At 46.5% G+C, this 17935-nt stretch overlaps 2 protein-coding genes across 4 annotated transcripts in view; one reads left to right on the plus strand and one right to left on the minus strand.

The window, feature by feature from the left end:
• EIF4EBP2 (eukaryotic translation initiation factor 4E binding protein 2) overlaps window positions 1-8283 on the plus strand; it is a 28255-nt gene extending 19972 nt beyond the window's left edge. Inside the window, exon 3 of the mRNA XM_033208521.1 lies at window positions 1467-8283. Coding sequence (XP_033064412.1) covers window positions 1467-1498 — 32 coding nt within the window. The 3' untranslated portion in view covers window positions 1499-8283. The remainder of the gene's footprint in view (window positions 1-1466) is intronic.
• A 4804-nt stretch (window positions 8284-13087) lies between these two features.
• NODAL (nodal growth differentiation factor) overlaps window positions 13088-17935 on the minus strand; it is a 29171-nt gene continuing 24323 nt past the window's right edge. For 2 of the 3 annotated variants that reach the window (XM_033208536.1, XM_033208535.1), the window contains exons 2-3: window positions 15936-16633; window positions 13088-13438 (exon numbers count right to left, since the gene is read on the minus strand). In XM_033208536.1, coding sequence (XP_033064427.1) covers window positions 13286-13438; window positions 15936-16526 — 744 coding nt within the window. In that variant the 5' untranslated portion in view covers window positions 16527-16633 and the 3' untranslated portion in view covers window positions 13088-13285. Of the gene's footprint in view, window positions 13439-15935; window positions 17170-17935 lie in introns of those variants that run through there. The other variant, XM_033208537.1, reaches the window with a different exon arrangement.

Here is a 17935-nt window from a genome sequence, read left to right on the forward strand (position 1 = left end):
CCTCCCGAGTAGCTGGGATTACAGGCGCCTGCTACCATGCCTGGCTAATTTTTGTATTTTTTAGTAGAGACAGGGTTTCGCCATGTTGCTCAGGCTGTTCTTGAACTCCTGACCTCAGGTGATCCGCCCGCCTCAGCCTCCCAAAGTGCTGGGATTACAGGTGTGAGCCATCGCGCCTGGCCAGTTCTTCGGTTATAACTAATGTTCAGTTGTATGTCTGTAAGGTTTCCCTCCTCCCCCAAAGGTTTCTTGAAATGCTCTGAAAACCCTGAATTCTAAATCATAAATCTGATGTAGTTAGTAGGAGAAAAGAATCCAGAATCAGTATGATAAACCCCAAAAGTGACTTCTCAAACCATGCCTTAAGGACTACCTGGCCTAGGCTTCACTGGACTAAGGATAACACAGAAAACAAAACAATTTCAGGCCAGGCGCGATGGCTCACGCCTGTAATCCCAGCACTCTGAGAGGGCGAGGTGGGCGGATCATGAGGTCAGGAGATTGAGACCATCCTGGCTAACACAGTGAAACCCCATCTCTACTAAAAAATACAAAAAATTAGCCAGGCGTGGTGGCGGGTGCCTATATTCCCAGCTACTCGGGAGGCTGAGGCAGGAGAATGGTGTGAACCCGAGAGGCGGAGCTTGCAGTGAGCCAAGATCGCATCACTGCACTCCAGCCTGGGCGACAGAGCGAGACTGCGTCTCAAATAAATAAATAGAAAGAAAGAAAGAGAGAGAGAGAGAGAAAGAAAGAACGGAGGAGGGGGGGGGAGAGAGAGAGAGAGAGAGAAAGAGAAAGAAAAGAATTTTCCTAGCCCCCATTTCCATCACCCTCAGGCAAATAGACCTTGTTTCTTATATGAATTTCTTTTTTATAGTATGAGGAAAAGCAGTATGGTTTATTTCCTCTATTTTCCAGAACTGCCTTTAAGATTTACCTAAATTACCCCTCCTCCAAAACATTCTTTTATTCTTTATCTCTGTAGAAGCAGAATGGTGAGGTAGGAGTGGCCAACTCCTGAAATACTCCTCAGGGACTGTACTTAGTGACCCCTAGATGTGGGCCAGCATTCTGCTTTGTGATATTTCAGATGAGTTTTTTAATGGACAAAGTGTCAGTTTGGAGCAGGGCCAAGTCCAAAGCCTCCAGAAGAATGTGCTCTCCTGAGAGACAGCAAAGAGCTCCCCAGGAGCTGCTATTTATTCAACCTGAAGACAAAGAGACACTGGGGATGTTTTCACTTGTGTCCTTTTCCCCAAAGCTTCCCCCCACGGGCAGTGGAACTGCCATTCTTCTTTTTCAGATTAAGACCAGCCAAAGCAAAACAGAGTAATTGTTTCAAGGCAGCAGAGAGTGGGACAGTTTGAATTATTTTTTGTCTCTCAGATAGAGGGAATGACAGTTAAAACTGTTGTGCTTTTTTGCGTATGTGCTAAACTCTCCATTTTATTTGTCCTAACTAGGGGATGATGCTCAGTTCGAGATGGACATCTGACTCCCCTGCAAGGATTAGAAGAAAAGCAACACTGATACTTGTGTGCACCTGATTTGGCCAATAGGATCAACAGTGAAAAGACAGAAGAGGCAATACCAGCAGTCCCCATTACAGTCTCCACCTCCCCCTCTTCCTCTGGGTGCCAAATGATGGGAAGATGAGCTTCATCTGACCATTTCTTCTCCCTGTTTCCTGTTCCCCTTCCCAGTTAAACAGGTTAGATTGAAGGCTGTGTTTCTGTAGAGCTAAGCAGCCCTTAGAGGACAACAGTTCAACTCTGACTTTCCTAGTTGTTTTTTATTGAGAGCCACCCTCCTACCCTGTAATTTTGTCCCACATCGAATCTCAACCTACCAACAACTGCCTGTCTGGGAAGGGATACAGAGGCTTGGTGGGCCTAACACCATTCGTGTTCCTTACCCTCTGTCTCTCCTCCGTGTATCCCACCTATGGTTCAGTGTTGCAAGAGTCTGGGCTTGGGATCTTTACTACCAGCAGGGGGAAATGATAAAAAAGAGCTGCTTTCCCTTTTACCTTGAGGTATTTGTCCCTTGGGACAGAGCACAGCTTGTGCAACTCTGGTAGCATTACCCTGTGACACTGTTTTGAGGTCCACTTTCTTTCTTTCCTCTGGGAGGAATGTCTTCTGTCTTTGGTATTATAGTTCATCTTCCCGTTCTTTTACTTAGTGCATTTGTACAGATATTTTTAACTCTGTACATCAGAAGAGAGCCCTTGCTAACCAGTTTTGCTCTTCTTCTGCCACTCTTCCCTGCTTGCATCTTGTTGCTGGCAGAGTCCTCTTGTACTTCAAGAAAGTGAAGTGATTTTGTCTGCTCCTAAAGCAGGTCCATACCAAGTAATAGAGGCACTTTAGCCTCCACTTGGTGGGTAAAGCCTGATCATAGTATTCTGTCAGGTAAATGCCTAAGAATGACCTCTGAAGAACGTTGACCCATTTAAGTACCCGGTCTCAGTCGTCATTTTTAAGTCCAGTGAGCATTGTGATAGTTGTTCTTAGATTGCAGTTTCTTATGTTTTGAGTTTGAAGTTGATTTTCAGAATGTTCTTAGAAAAGAACTGCATTTTTTCCTTTGTGGATCTGCTTTGTTTGGCTATTGGGATAGATGAGCATGGGCTTAAAAAATGTGTTCCTCCCAGTTTTCTTGCCTTTCCTGTTGTACTCTGAATTTCTCTCCCTACCTTCCTCACTGTCTTCCTCTCTCCTTCCTTTCCTTCCTTTTTCTCTACCAGGCCATTTCAAATTTACATCAAAGATACCTCAAGTGTTGGTATCTGAGAATATCTGTCACTCCTCTTATCTGAGAAGTGACCTTTTATTTTTAAGATGACTACAGACCTATTTTTAGATATGTTTTCAGTACAATTTTGAACAGCAACTTTTTAATTAAACATCTTCCAGTGTTAGGAAGATGAGAAATGTTCATAGGTGAGTCTGCTGTTCTATGTCACCATCTTTTGTCTCCCCTAGTCCCCCAGGAGCTCTTTCCTTTCCCCTCTAGTTTTGAGTGTGCATGTTTGGAGTTTGTAGTGGGTGGTTTGTAAAACTGGACCATTCTGCCTTGCTATGGGTTGTTCATGAAAGCCTCATTCTTTTCTCTGACCCTTTAGCTTTTGCATTCACCCTCCTTCCCACCTACCTCTCCTGGAACTATTGAGCAGCATAATAATCCCAGGAGAATGATTCCCCTCATAGAAAGACTAAAGCATCCATCCCCTTATAGTTAAGTAGCCACTGGTGTCCTGGGAATTTCTGGTTGGATTTGGTGCCCTGAACTTTTTATTAAAAAACCAGATCCCAGGGTGAGAGTAACAGCCATTTGGCCAAGAAAGAAACCTGTTTTTCTTTTGAACTATGAAAAGACCCTGTTTGTGAATACATTTTAGAAAGAAGAGAGGAAGGATGTCTGCAGAACTTTGTTCTGTTTTCTGCTACAAAAATGTGAATAGTTCAGAGTGAAAATCTTTTGTGATGGTTGATGTCTCAGGAATAAGCTGGATCTCCAATGTTTTGGGGATGCTTTGAGTCTCAAAAAAATTGATAATCAGAAAAGTATTTTTTGTTTGTTTGTTTAATGTATCCCTGTTCTGTTTAATTAAACTCCAAGTCTCATTTTACAAATTCTTGGAAAAACCTAAGTTGCGCTGTAATTTACATAAGAAGCATGCTCAGGACCTCTTTGCACCCTGGGGAGCCTGATTCTTTGGGAATGAAGCTTTTCATTCTTCATACACTGGCCTTGGCATCCTGTGGAATTTGACCCAACTAGCAGCTAGTCAGTCAGTCCGTCAGTGAGCGGAAGAGTGAACTCTTCTTGATCTTTATTGCTATGTGTGAAAACTTGGCTTCCTCACTAAATGGTGGGGAATGGATTTAAAGCATGAGCTTTAGTAGTATCAAGATGCCATTTTCGTTTTTCTTGCCGTCTTGGGGAGCTTCTGCATGTGACCCCCTAATCAGAAGGCATGTTTTTAGTATTTCTTGGGAGTGGCAGCTGTATAATGCGGCAGCTCTTCAATCCCTTACCCTTCTCTGCAAGGACCTCCTTAAGGCTTGGTGCAGTTCTTCCCCAGAGGCCACCACTACTAGACAGTCTTTGACCTCCATAAGTTGGCATTTAAAAAATAATTTCACAAGATATGAGATAAACTTCCAATAGATGATACCTTTGTGTCATGCCTCATAGAATTATTTTTAGAACAGGCCAGAGTCCATTGGGTGGTTTGCCTCTGCATGTTTGGAGGGAACCTCACAGATGAAACCCTTAATGAATGTGTCCTGGGTTTTTTAGAGGGAAGGAATACTCAAGTTACCACTTTGACTGAGACAGCTCTTAACATCTTAGTTCCCATTTGTAGTTTTCTTTTTACGAGGAACCTATGCTTCTATACTTGTGGGGACAATTGATCTTAATGAGAAGTGACTTTCCTTCAAATTCCAACAGCAGACATGCATTGTCATGGTTCTGCCTTCTTTATAGTGTGGTTTATTGAGTTCAGCAGTTCTCACATGCTGTTTAAATAGGTACAGCATTTTCAAGGGCACAAATACAGAGAAGCTGACTTTCTAGGTGTTGGGCTTCCAAGCCAAGAGTTTTGCCCTTCCACCTGTATTAGTTATCTGTTGCTGTGTAACAAATTACCCTAAATTTAGTATGTTCAAATAGTAAACATTATGTGTGTTTCTGTGGGTTAAGAATTTGGGAGTAGTTTAACATGATGGTTCTGGCCCAGGGTGTTATGAAGTTACAGTCAAGATGTGAGCAGGGGCTGCAGTCAGCTGGAGCTGGAGATACCACTTCCAAGTTCTCTTTTTGTGGCCGTTGGCAGGATGCCTCAGTTTCTTCCCATGTGGGTCTCTGCATAGGGCACCTGGCTTCTCCCTGAGCAGCTGATCCCAGAGATCGTGGGGCAGGGCCAGGAGAAAGCTGCAGTGCCTTTTAAGACATAGTCTTGGAAAGGACACACCATCACTTGTTATCCTAGTCTTTAGAAGCAAGCCACTAAGCTCAGCCTTGACTCAAGGAGAGAGGAATTACACATACCTCTACCCCAGTGGAGCAGTAGCAAATAATTTATGGGCATGTCTTAAAAGCACCACACCCCAACTGAGGATGAAAGTAGGTCAACAGGGAGGTAGGTTTAATGTAGATAGGCTGAAAGATAGATTGCCATCAAAAACAATTCTCCAAGATGTGCATAACCAAACTGGGACAGAAGGCACACTCCCCAAAGCTACCTGCTGGTTTTGAGAGAGTGGTAAGAAATGGCAATTCCTAGCAGTAGTAGAAAATAATATGCCTAACTACCAACAGCTCAAGTATGCTTATTTGCACGTCGTAGACTTGGTGTCCGTAAGACTTATTTACCACTTTTATTTTCCTGTAGCTAGGAATTAATGAAAGGAACTGGGGCCTTCCAGCTGAGCCACTAAACCTGTCTTGTTGGGAATGGGGACTGTCCAGCAAAGGGAGCAAACATGAATTAGATGTTAAGCTATTGAGCTGAAGAAAAGAAAGCAGTTCACATTTAGGTGAAATAGATGATGTTATCAGGAAGCCAGGTTCCCACCAGAGTGGGTGCTTGGTACCTGGTCTCTCCAGTCTCAACAGACTCAGGTCAGGTCTCTCACCCAGGAAGCAACCACTCAATAAAGTAGGGAACATCTGAGAATGACAAATGTCAGTGCTTGATTGCTCCTCTAAATCCAGTGCACAGGTTAACCCTGCATGCCCGCCCATCTCTTCCTGGGCTTCTTGATGGCAATGTGTTCTTAAAGAACTGGTCTTGTGTTCTCCCTCAAGACAAACTTAGGTTTTTCAGTTCAGCACATTCTAGTGAATGGCTACTATGTGTTTCTGGCACTCATTCCTAACCAAGTCTTCTTTCTTTTCTTTTCTTTCTTCTCCTTTCTTTTTTTTTTTTCCTGAGGCAAGAGTTGCGCCCTGTCACCCAGACTGGAGTGCTGGAGTGCAGTGGTGTGATCTCGGCTCACTGCAGCTTCTGCCTCCCAGCTTCAAGTGTTTCTCCTGCCTCAGCCTTCCGAGTAGCTGGGATTACAGGCATGCACCACCACGCCTGGCTAATTTTTAATTTTTGTATTTTTAGTAGAGATGGGGTTTCATCATGTTTGCCAGGCTGGTCTTGAACTCCTGGCCTCAAGTGATCCACTCACCTCAGCCTCCCAGAGTGCTGGAATTACAGGTGTGAGCCATCGCACCCGGCCAAATATGCAAATTCTTGTTTGGATTTTTGCTCTGCCTCTTCCCAGCATTTTCTTATCTGTAGCCCTGATTGCTTGAGAGTATATTTGGATAAGAAGTACTGCTGTTGAGGGAGCTATAAGAAAAGGATACTTCTTCCAGAAGTAAATAACTCATCTTTAGAGTACCTTTAAATGAATTTTGTTTTTCTTTCTTATTTTGAGGTGGATTGGTCTTCTCTTTTTTTGGGTTTCCAGCTCTTTGAGACTCTCAGACCTTATCTTTCCAGCTCAAACACCATTGGTTAAATTCCCTCATTCTCATTAGAATGCAGCCTGCTGAGTATGTGGGTTTCACTGCTGGAGTCCATCCTTTAGCCAGTATACATAGAGGGCCTGCTTCAAATCAAGGCAACTGGTGAAGGGCTCAGCATGTTGGCAGCAGTATCCAAGAGATTGAATCTGTTTCCATTTTCCTCATCTAGGATAACAGCTGCTTGAAGCCAGGGCTCTTAGCCCTTTGCATTCCCCTTTAGAGAGGAAGCCACACTGCCTTTCTGTGTCTGGTTCAGAGCTCTTCCTTCTTTGGCATGTTTTCTGGACTACATGCACATGAGCAGCTATTGATTAATCTGCAAACCCAGTCACTTGCCTACCCATAATATCTGGGAAGGCGTGGTATTTGTTTTAAAGAAACGCTTCTTTGGGAGGGCAGTTTCTGTCTAGACTTTGAGGTGGACTTAGTTATCCCTACAGTTCTTTAACTCTCAGTTTTTAATAAAAGATGAAATCAGATATTGATGCAGTTGGGTCACAATTCTTTAGAATGCTTCTACCCCAGGGCTGCTTCCTGTTCCTAGTCATGGTTTTCCAGTTTAGTAGTGGAGTTTCTTGAGGCTAACTTACAGAAATTTCTAACTGAAAACTTTAAGAGTTATTGATACTTACTTGTTTTTTCAGTTAATCATTTACATCACCTTTCCTACTCTCTGGAATTTAAATTTATTTCTCTAGGCTGGTCCTGGAAGTTGATAACCTTTTGGCAAAGCTTAGATTTAGGAGAAGGCTTATGAGTCCCTGTCCAGAGGGTCTGTAGATTCTCTTTGCTTATGACTCTCTCTGCCTGCAGCCCTGGCAGACCATACTGTATGTCATGGATACCCAGTGGAAATATTACTGAGATGAAACACATTTCCCAGGGTATTTAAACTCTCACTCTGCCACCTTTCTAAGGGTGGGAGGCTGGCAGAGAGATGCTGCAATGCTTGATAATCATTTGGCCACACTGAAATTTCCAAAGGGAGCTCTTGCCGGTGCTTAAAACCAAAACACCTGGACACTTAGAAAATTCCATGAATCTAGCACAAAATATCCATTCTTGCCCAAGTGTATCCCCTTTCTCTCCAGCTTAATCTTTTTTTTTAAAGCCCAGGCCAAGGGTACTTTTAACTGGAAACCAGGGGAGGAGGGAAGAACACTAGCAGGGAGCTAAGAGGCAGGTTGCTGGGTAAGCCATCCTGCTCCTACCTGGTGCCTGTATCTGAATTGCTGAGTGCCGTGCGCCAGTGCCTTTCCTTCACCTGCAGATGGAGCCCATCTCTTTCCACCTGGGTGAGGAGACCCTCTGCTACTCCAGGGGTAAACCTTAAAGAAGGTGTCTTGAAGAGCCCAAAGGACACTCACATGATAAGGTGTCCGTTTTATGCATCTTTAAAATATTTTATTTAAGAAAAAAAAAACCCTGCCCTGTCTTAGTGCCACTAATGGCCCAGTTCCATCCATTCTGAATGGAAGAGCAGAGACTGCCAGCACTTTCCTTGGTCTTCCCTTTGTCTCCCATGATGTGTTGTCCCCTCATCCCTCCCATCCATTTCACTGTGTGTGGATGGATAGCAGAGGGTACCACGCAGTCCTTGAGGCAGTCCTGTGTGATTCCATGATCAGTTGTTTTTGTATTCTAACTATCCTTCCAAACCAGCAGATGTTTGGAAATTAGGGAAAAAATTAAATTCTCATCAATGGTTGCTGTTATAGTTAAATCAATAAAGATCTTGAGTATCAACTTGGTGTTTTAATTTTTAAAAAATATCAGGTGAAATCCTGCTAAGGTTATTTTACTTTTCAGGAGTTTAAGCTGGGAGATGGGCAGAGGTAGTTGGCTCTTTATCTGTTAGTTCTCCACACTTGCGGAGCATGCACTTTGTCCATGTGGACCTGTGTATGCAGAGGAGATGGTGGGACTCTCAGGGAGCATGACCCGGGTCCTGTGCTCAGGAGCTTGGAAGCAAACATGTATATGCTGGGCTGATGGCACCCAAGCATGTCCTTCTCTTAAGTACCAGTCCTGAGGAAGCCCAAACAACTTTTCCTTTCTCAGACGAGGGGCTGCCTGTGCCCCAGGGAGCACTGGTTAGATGTCCATCATGCCTGGTATCTCAAACCAAGCTGTGCTGCATGAGCGTCAGATTCCCTGCTGTTACTAATCCAGCAGGTCTCATATATTAGTCCGGAGAACAAGAATTCTTTCATGTGAACAGAGGTCCACAGAATAAAACTGGACTGGAGGAAGCTTTCCCATTGGAACTGTGTAGAGGTTTGGGGCACAGGCTTTGGAATCAGGCAGCTTCAGTTCCAGCTGTGCAGCTTAGTAGTCGAATTACCCAGCAGAATTCTTACTCTACAAGCCTCAGTTTTCTCTAAACTAAGATTAAGAAATAACTGTTTGGCCGGGTGTGGTGGCTCACGCCGATAATCTCAGCACTTTGGGAGGCCAAGGCAGGCGGATCACGAGGTCAGGAGATCGAGACCATCCAGGCTAACACAGTGAAACCCCTTGTCTACTAAAAATACAAAAAAATTAGCCAGGCGTGGTGGCGGGCGCCTGCAGTCCCAGCTACTCGGGAGGCTGAGGCGGGAGAATGGCGTGAACCTGGGAGGTGGAGCTTGCAGTGAGCTGAGATCGCGCCACTGCATTCCAGCCCAGGCAACGTGAGCAAGACTCTGTCTCAAAAAAAAGTAACTTTTCCAGGTGGTTGTGAGGCCCAGTTGATGTCATAAAGAGCCCAGTGCCTAGTACACTCAGTTCAGTAAACAGCAGTTAAGGGACTCAAGCACAGCCTGGTTGACATGGACACCCAAAGATTATTCAGCCCCCTCTCCCCTTCCCTCTAAGTGTGTAAGTTTAGGAGTGGAACAGGTTTGAGCACTGCAGCTACCACCTACTCATGGAACCTGTAGAAGAACTAAAGAATCTAAGGGAAGATGGTACCAAAACCTTAAAAGCCCTTTCCTACATCCTTTACTGTGCCCTAAAGGCAATTAGGATAGATAAGGATCTTACTGCTAATGAAAGGGAAGACTTTTTTTTTTTTTGAGACTGAATCTTGCTATGTCGCTCAGGCTGGAGTGCAGTGGTGTGACCTCGGCTCACTGTAACCCCTGCTTCCCAGGTTCAAGTGATTCTCCCGCCTCAACCTCCTGAGTAGCTGGGATTACAGGCGCGTGCTACCACACCCGGCTAATTTTTGTATTTTTAGTAGAGACGGGGTTTCACCATGTTGGTCAGGCTGGTCTCAAACTCCAGACCTCATGATTCGCCCGCCTCAGCCTCCCAAAGTGCTGGGATTAGGCATGAGCCACTGCGCCGGCCCGAAAAGACTTTTAAAGATGGAGACAAACCCCAGGTTAGGGGTGCTATCCCAAGGTCACAGCCACTCCCCACATCTCTATGGATCCCGTGCTTCTGTTTCTTAAACAATGTTTCTAATTTCTCCAGGCTTACGTACTGCCAGGCCCACCCACTTGCCCAGCCAAGGAGTGTAATGTGTCCAACTTTTCTCACAACTGACTTGGCACTGCTTGAGAGCAAGTTAAAATAACTCTTGAATACTCTTAAAGCCCTAGGTTCAGGCCAGGTGCAGTGGCTCACATCTGTAATCTCAACACATTGGGAGGCCAAGACTGCACCATAGCTTGAGCCCAGAAGTTGGAGACCAGCCTTGGCAACATGGTGAGACCCTGTCTGTACAAAAAAATCTAAAAAATTAGTTGAGTATTATGGTGCATGCTTGCAGTCCCAGCTACTTGGAAGGCTGAGGTAGGAGGATTGCTGGAGCTCAGGATGGCAAGACTGCAGTGAGCCATGATTGTGCCACTGCACTCCAGTCTAGGTGACAGTGAGATCCTATCTCAAAACAACAGAAAACATCCCAGGTTCAGACAGGACACAATTCTCCTAGGTAGTATTTCGTGTGACGTACAGAGCCTTCAGCAAACACATGGCCTAGAGCTTGGAGCTGTTCCCTAGACTCCAGTACGTAGGCTTTGCCACAATTACTTCTGTCCAGGCAACAGAATGACTCTGCTGCTGACGTAGCAAACACTGGGCTTTCAGCAGGGGTCAGCAAAACACAGAGTTTCACTACTTTGTGCACTACTTTTGTTTGACATGAGGCAATGCCCTGTCTTCAAGGGTTTGTTCTTGGAGTCAGTAGAGCCGCTGACTGTAAACACTCCCACAAGCTGTAGCTACAAATAGCTTGACCTTTCGCTCTCTGGCACCAGCCATGTAAGAAAGTCCTGGGGTGATTTTCGCTTCTAAGAACTAGTTCAGTAGTATAATTGGGTTCAGATTTTTGGTTAGGCTAAGGCTTGGATCCCAAGATAGGTGAGCACAAACCTCTAGTTGCTATTAAGCAGTAAGTGCCCCTAGGGCTCAAGAGACCAGAGCTCAGCTCTTGGCCCTGCCACCCCTAGCTGTGTGGTCAGGCCCTGAGGTCTCACTGGGGTCTCATTTAGGAATGGGGATCAGACAAGCTGACCTCACAAGTTTGCCCCTGCTCAGCTGTTCTGTACATGGTCAAATGCAGAATCCTGTTGTGATTCTGAATTGTTGGGTCTGGGCAGTCTATTTCTAGTCTAGGCAGTGAACAGCTGGATCAGCTTTGTTGTGGAATCAAGGCACTGAGGTTTCTCAAGCCCAGGCCTGGCTCTAGCAAATCCAGCCCCTTTCTGGGCCACAACTATGGTATTGACCCAACCAGGGTTCAACAGGGTTCTGAGCTCAACAGGGTTCACAAATGATTGGAATCATTTTCTTAAGGCTGTAGCGTAAGTGGGTAGGCTTCTTGGGAAAGCAGGATCTGGTAGATATACTGTGGGCTCACATTCCCAATAAAGTGGCCCCTTTGCTCCATGAAACTACAAAAAAAGTGCTTCTGCTTTGGCAGTGTTCAATGAGATCAAGCTGTTAAGAGCAGAATTGCTTCTTTTGTTTGTTTTATTTAAATAGAGACAGGTTCTCACGATGTTGCCCAGGCTGGTCTTGAACTACTGGACTCAAGCGGTCTTTCCACCTCTGCCTCCCAAAGTGCTGGAATTATAGGCGTGAGCCACTGCACCCAGCCAGAATTGTTGCCTCTGAGGTCTTTTTACCTGGAAGATACTGTGGTCAGGGGTTTTGGGGGGTAGAGCTGCCTCATTCAGGCTCCTTTTGCTGTGCTGCCCATGTGGAACCTGAAATTAAGTCCGTCTTAGAACCCTGAGTAACAAAAGAGCTAATAAAGGTTATATTAAGGGCATATGGCAGGGACTGGGTTTAGCAGGCTTTATAAGCTTTAGAGGGAGATAGGGATAAGGCAGACTTTCCTATTCAGTCTACAGCTTAAAGCTGATGGCTCTTCTGAGCCTGACAACAGACATTTAATATGAATGTGTTAGAATTCACCAGTGTTCCTTTTTCTTTTGTTTCTTTTTTTTTGAGACGGAGTCTTGCTCTGTCGCCCAGGCTGGAGTGCAGTGGTGCGATCTCAGCTCACTGCAAGCTCCGCCTCCCAGGTTCACGGCATTCTCCTGCCTCAGCCTCTGGAGTAGCTGGGACTATAGGCACCCGCTCTGCCACCACACCCGGCTCATTTTTTTGTATTTTTAGTAGAGACGGGGTTTCACCGTGTTAGCCAGGATGGTCTGGATCTCCTTACCTCATGAACCACCCGCCTCAGCCTCGCAAAGTGCTGGGATTGCAGGCGTGAGCCACCGTGCCTGGCCCACACCAGCATTCCTTTTATAAGTGGAGTCTGGACAGTGAGTTGCTCACCTGAGGTCACACAGCTTCCAGTGGCTGAGCTGTGACCATAGAGCCAGTATCTTGCCACCCAGGGCAAGGCCTTCACCACTGCTGGATAGGAAGCTCAGAGGCCTCATTAATAGCACACATTGAGAGATTGAGGTGAATTGTCACCAACTTTAATAGATTCAGGTTGTGTCTGCCTAAGCAGACTGACATGGGGATGTCTGAAGGCTCCAGCTTCTGTAACCCAACATGGCCAGTCCTCTTGGATGAATTCCTGCCTCTGCCTTCACAGGCACCAGCTGGCCCAGGAGAACTAGACAATGGCTTTATTGTTGTACAGCTCATTAGCAGAAACCCACTCCAGTGAGCCTCTGGACACGGCCAGTAGATTGCCACTGGCCAGCCAGAAAGCTGTGGGGCTCCCCCAACCCAGCCTGAGGCAATGAGAGTGACAGACTCTTTTTAATCTATACAGCGATCCTTAATCTTTGGGGAGGGGCACAGGTCACACACAGCCTACTTTGGAGAATACATGAAAGCTATAGGTGACCTCATCCCACCTCCCACCATGTTGGGAATACATGTACGTATGTCTTGCATGTATTCTCAACGTCCCACCATGTTGAGAATACATGCACGTATGTCTCAACTTTCACATACAGTTTCAGGGGGTTCACAGGTTTTTAAAAAATCCAGTAGAGAACTCAACGCACTTGTGCTTTTCCTCGCCACTGTCTTTTCAGTAAAGAGAACATACAGCAAGCCCCCTGCACGGGCTTCTTCCTCCCTCTTCCTGACAGCGGCCTCTGTGCTTGGCCAGACTCCACTGAGCCCTTCATTTACAGAGTGGGCAGCCCTTCCTCTTCAGTTCCGGTGGGCAGAGCAACTTTGCCCCTCTCTCTTTCTCCTTACTGGATTAGATGGTTATCATGTCTTCCAGGAGCTTCCCAGTCTTCTAGAGTGCAGGCAAATCCAGTCTCCCTCCAGGATGTCATCAGAGGCACCCACATTCTTCCACAATCATGTCTTTATGGTGATCTAGGAGCACTCTGCCATTGTCCACATACAGCATGCTCAGCGGCTTGGTCTTCACTGGGGCACAGCAAGTAGAAGGGACTCGGTGGGGCTGGTAACGTTTCAGCAGACTCTGGAAAGGAAAGGAATGTCAATTCACATCCTGATGGACAGGTCAGAATAGTAGTATTTCTGGGTAAAGAGTAAAAAAGTTATGGAGTTAAAGTCATTTCCTGAGTGCAAAAATAGAAGAAAATTATTTTCATAAAGGAATTAGCTTGCCAATATATCATCAACTCTAAAGTCTAAACTAACTTTAGCTCTGTGCTTGTTTTGTGAAAACAGCCTTTAAACAGATTTTTAAAAATCACATGTATCTGGGTAGGGTAGTAGCTAATTTTTTTTTTTTTTTTTTAGTAGTAGCTAATTTTTATGTTCTCCTATTATTCTAATCTAAAGCAAATACCATATTTTTTCTTTTTTGAGATGGTCTTGCTCTGTTGCCCAGGCTGGAATGCAGTGGTGTAATCACAGCTCACTGCATCCTCAACCTCCTGGGCTCAGGTGATCCTCCCACCTCAGCCTCTTGAGTAGCTGGGACTACAGGTGCATGCCACCCTGCCTGGCTAATTTTTGTATTTTTTGTAGAAATAGGGTTTCGGCATGTTGCCCAGGCTGGTCTTGACCTCCTGGGCTCAAGCGATCCACCCACCTCAGCCTCCCAAAATGTTGGAATTACAGGAGTGAGCCACCATGCCCAGCTGTGAATACCAATTTTTAAAATATTCCAAGAAACTCATGGTTTAGTTCTAGAAATATGAAGCAGAATAGTCATGTGGAAATTCTTATGGGATTTGCTGTCAGCCAGAGAAGGACAGAGTCAATAGGAGGAAAGGTAACAAGACCTTGGCATTTTGGAACCAGGCCCTGTCCCTGTGGTCTAGTAACATCTTTTTAGATCAGAGTGTCAGAGTTGGCAATTGGAACTGCCTGGGTCTTTGTGGTGCTGCAGGTGGGCGATGAAAATCAGTGGGCTTGGGTGAGGCTCAGGACAGGTCCTTGGAAGCTCTAGCGCCCCCGGTGACTCCTTGTATGACCTTAGCCCATGTGCTCACGCTCTCTAGAGACCCTGAACCCCGCCTGAGGCTTGGCATGGAGGATATACTGCAAGTCCAGGAGATTCTCAGTCCAGACTTCATGGAGTAAAATGAAAACATTTTGGTCCCATATGACCTTTAACAGCAGGGCAGGGCCACCTATAACATCAGATCTACCATATTAGGTTCTATTTTCTGTTCTCTCCATCTTATTCTCTTTCTTTTTTTTTTTTTTTTTTGAGATGGAGTCTCGCTCTGTCGCCCAGGCTGGAGTGCAGTGGCCGGATCTCAGCTCACTGCAAGCTCCGCCTCCCGGGTTTACACCATTCTCTCGCCTCAGCCTCCCGAGTAGCTGGGACTACAGGCGCCCACCATCTCGCCCGGCTAATTTTTTGTATTTTTTTAGTAGAGACGGGGTTTCACCGTGTTAGCCAGGATGGTCTCGATCTCCTGACCTCGTGATCCACCCGTCTCGGCCTCCCAAAGTGCTGGGATTACAGGCTTGAGCCACCGCGCCCGGCCTCTTATTCTCTTTCTTAACTCACCAGCCCTGTTCTTCCTCCACCACCTCCTAGACCTTAGGCTGACTAGTGGCACCAAGTGGCAGCCTCTGGCCTTGTCTACTTCTTTTTCTTGTTTTTGAGACAGAGTTTCGCTCTTGTTGCCCAGGCTGGAGTGCAATGGCACGATCTCGGCTCACTGCAACCTCCGCCTCTTGGGTTCAAGTGATTCTCCTGCCTCAGCCTCCTGAGTAGCTGAGATTACAGGCACGTGCCACAATACCCGACTGATTTTTGTATTTTGTGTCACCGTGCTGGTCAGTCTGGTCTCGAACTCCTAACCTCAGGTGATCCACCCACCTCAGCCTCCCAAAGTGCTGGGATTACAGGCATGTGCCACCGCACCTGGCTGGCCTTGTCTACTTCTGTAGAATGAGTAGTCAATTCTCAACCAAAATACTGTAGCTGGAACAGTGTGATTCCAACCATGGCCCCATAATGCAGCCAAACGTGCCTGTTACCTACCAACTACTTTACATGTCATATGCATGTCATCTCATTAACCCTGCAGCATCCCTATGAAATATGGCATTGCCCTCCTCATCTTACAGGTGGAAAAATTGAAGCTTGAGAGAATAAGCAACCTAATCAGTATCACACAGCTAATAAGGAGTCAAATGCAGGCCTGCCTGTCCCCAAAGTCCAGATTCTTCCTTTCCTAGAATGTCAGGGCTAGGGAAGTGCTGAGACCCTCTGGTCTACCCCCACCCCCTAATTTTATGAAAGACAAAGATAAAGTCCCAGGGAAACAATGTGTTCAAGGCTACCCAATGACGCATGACCCCATACAGGCTTTATAAGAATGTTACACTCGGTCATCTCTACATCCCTGGTACCTAGCACAGGATCTGGCGCATTGGAGATGCTTGAATAACTGTGAATGCAGGAACATAGTCATTTAATAGCTAAGCTAGAGCCCTGTCCCCCAAGGCTGGCTTACTGCCTCCCCTTCCCCTCATGCCTGGCATCCCACCTGGATGTATGCATGGTTGGTTGGATGAAACTCCTCCCCGACAGGATTAGGACACTCGCCCTCGCAGCGATAGGCATTGTACTGCTTGGGGTAGATGATCCAGGAGCCCCATCCGATCAGGTTGAAGTCCACCTGGAACTTGACCTTCCGACACAGTTGACTTCTGTCTGGCAAGTGATGTCGACGGTGCCTCTTGCCCCACTCCCAGGACAGCTGTCCCTCCTGGGCCCGCCAGGAGCTCTCGGCTTCCCACAGCAAGGTGGACCCACCCAGCTGTCTCTGCTCCTGCGAGAGGTTGGAGTAGAGCATAAGGAGCACATTGGTGGCAGGCGGTGTGGGGGGCCGCTGCCAACACTCTCCAGCTACCCTGGACATCTGCTTCTCCAGGGTCCCAGGGCGCTTCAGCCACTTGGAGAGTGGCCTGGTCACCTCCAAGACCATGTTGCCCAAGGAAAAGGTGACCTGGGACAAAGTGACAGTGAACAGGTCCATCTGAAACCGCTCAAAGCAGCTGGCTGAAGCCTGCTCTGTGTCAGGCTTTGGCTGGTGGAAAATCTCAATGGCAAATGAGCCCTCTGTGGGGAGGTCCATGGGGCTGGACAGCTGCAGCCGGAGCTCCGCCCATGCCAGATCCTCTTGTTGGCTCAGGAAGGAGAAGTCAAAAGCAAAGGTCCAGTTCTGCCCGTCCACCTCCACATCTGGGTAGAAGAAAACCAGGAAGGAAGCAGGGTGAGTGAGGGTCTCCCCTAGCCTCAGTCTGTGTCACAACCACCATAGCTCTTGCTGGAGGCCTTACCTTATATAGAATTACCTTCGAATTCTCACCCCAACCCTGTGAATTGGTAAGATTTTTGAGTCCCTTTTACAGATGAGGAAAACTGAGGCTCACAGTGGTTAAAAGACCTGACCAAGGTGTCATTCTTGGAAGGTGGCACAGCCAAGAGTAAACCTGGATTTGCCCAACTGCCAAGCCTAGACTCCGAATCACTGTTCTTCCAGTCCCCCTTCCAAGATAACTTGCAAAGCCAGAGGACAGTCAGTAAAAATGTGATGAGTTGCATCTCCCCCTCCCCTCTCTCCTCTGGTATATAAAGTCTGACCAACATGGAGAAACCCCATCTCTATTAAAAATACAAAATTAGCTCAGTGTGGTGGTTTGCACTGGTAATCCCAGCTACTCGAGAGGCTGAGGCAGGAGAATCATTTGAACCCGGGAGGCAGAAGTTGCAGTGAGCCGAGACAGTGCCATTGCACTCCAGCCTGAGCAACAAGAGTGAAACTCTGTCTCAAAAAAAAAAAAAAAAAAAAAAAAAAAACAAGACAAAAGAGAATGGCCTGTTTTACAGACACATTGAGTTAAATGTGAATATCATGGAAAAGCTCAGAGCTCTCAGGGAGGCACAGGCAATAGAAGCCAAAGACTGGGCCGGGCTCAGTGGCTCACGCCTATAGTCCCAGCACTTTGGGAGTCTGAGGCGGGCGGATCACAAGGTCAGGAGATCAAGACTGTCCTGTGAACGGTGAAACCCCGTCTCTACTGAAAATACAAAACATTAGCCAAGTGTGGTGGCGGGCACCTGTAGTCCCAGCTACTTGGGAGGCTGAGGAGGGAGAATGGTGTGAACCCAGGAGGCGGAGCTTACAGTGAGCTGAGATTGCACCACTGCACTGCAGCCTGGGTGACAGAGCGAGACTTTATCTCAAAAAAAAAAAGGAGCCAAAGACTGGTCATCCTCTGCCCACTCCCCGGTTCCTAAGAGTTTTTGGCAACCTTACAAATAGGTTTCTAAAGGCTTTTTAGGCATGACTACCCACCTACAGGATGCTCGCCCATTCCTTTCCCAGGTCATTCACACACCTAGGGCACACAGCAGTCGCATGCACCCAGAAGCTTCCAGAAGGCTGAAAGTGGGAGTTGCCCCATTACAATGCAAGGTGGATTATTTCCCAAAGAAATTCACTTTCTCTCTGACCAAAGATACTCTATGAGACAATAGATG

Source organism: Trachypithecus francoisi, unplaced genomic scaffold (assembly GCF_009764315.1).
Source record: "Trachypithecus francoisi isolate TF-2019V2 unplaced genomic scaffold, Tfra_2.0 Lachesis_group9, whole genome shotgun sequence".
Taxonomy (NCBI): Eukaryota; Metazoa; Chordata; class Mammalia; order Primates; family Cercopithecidae; genus Trachypithecus; species Trachypithecus francoisi.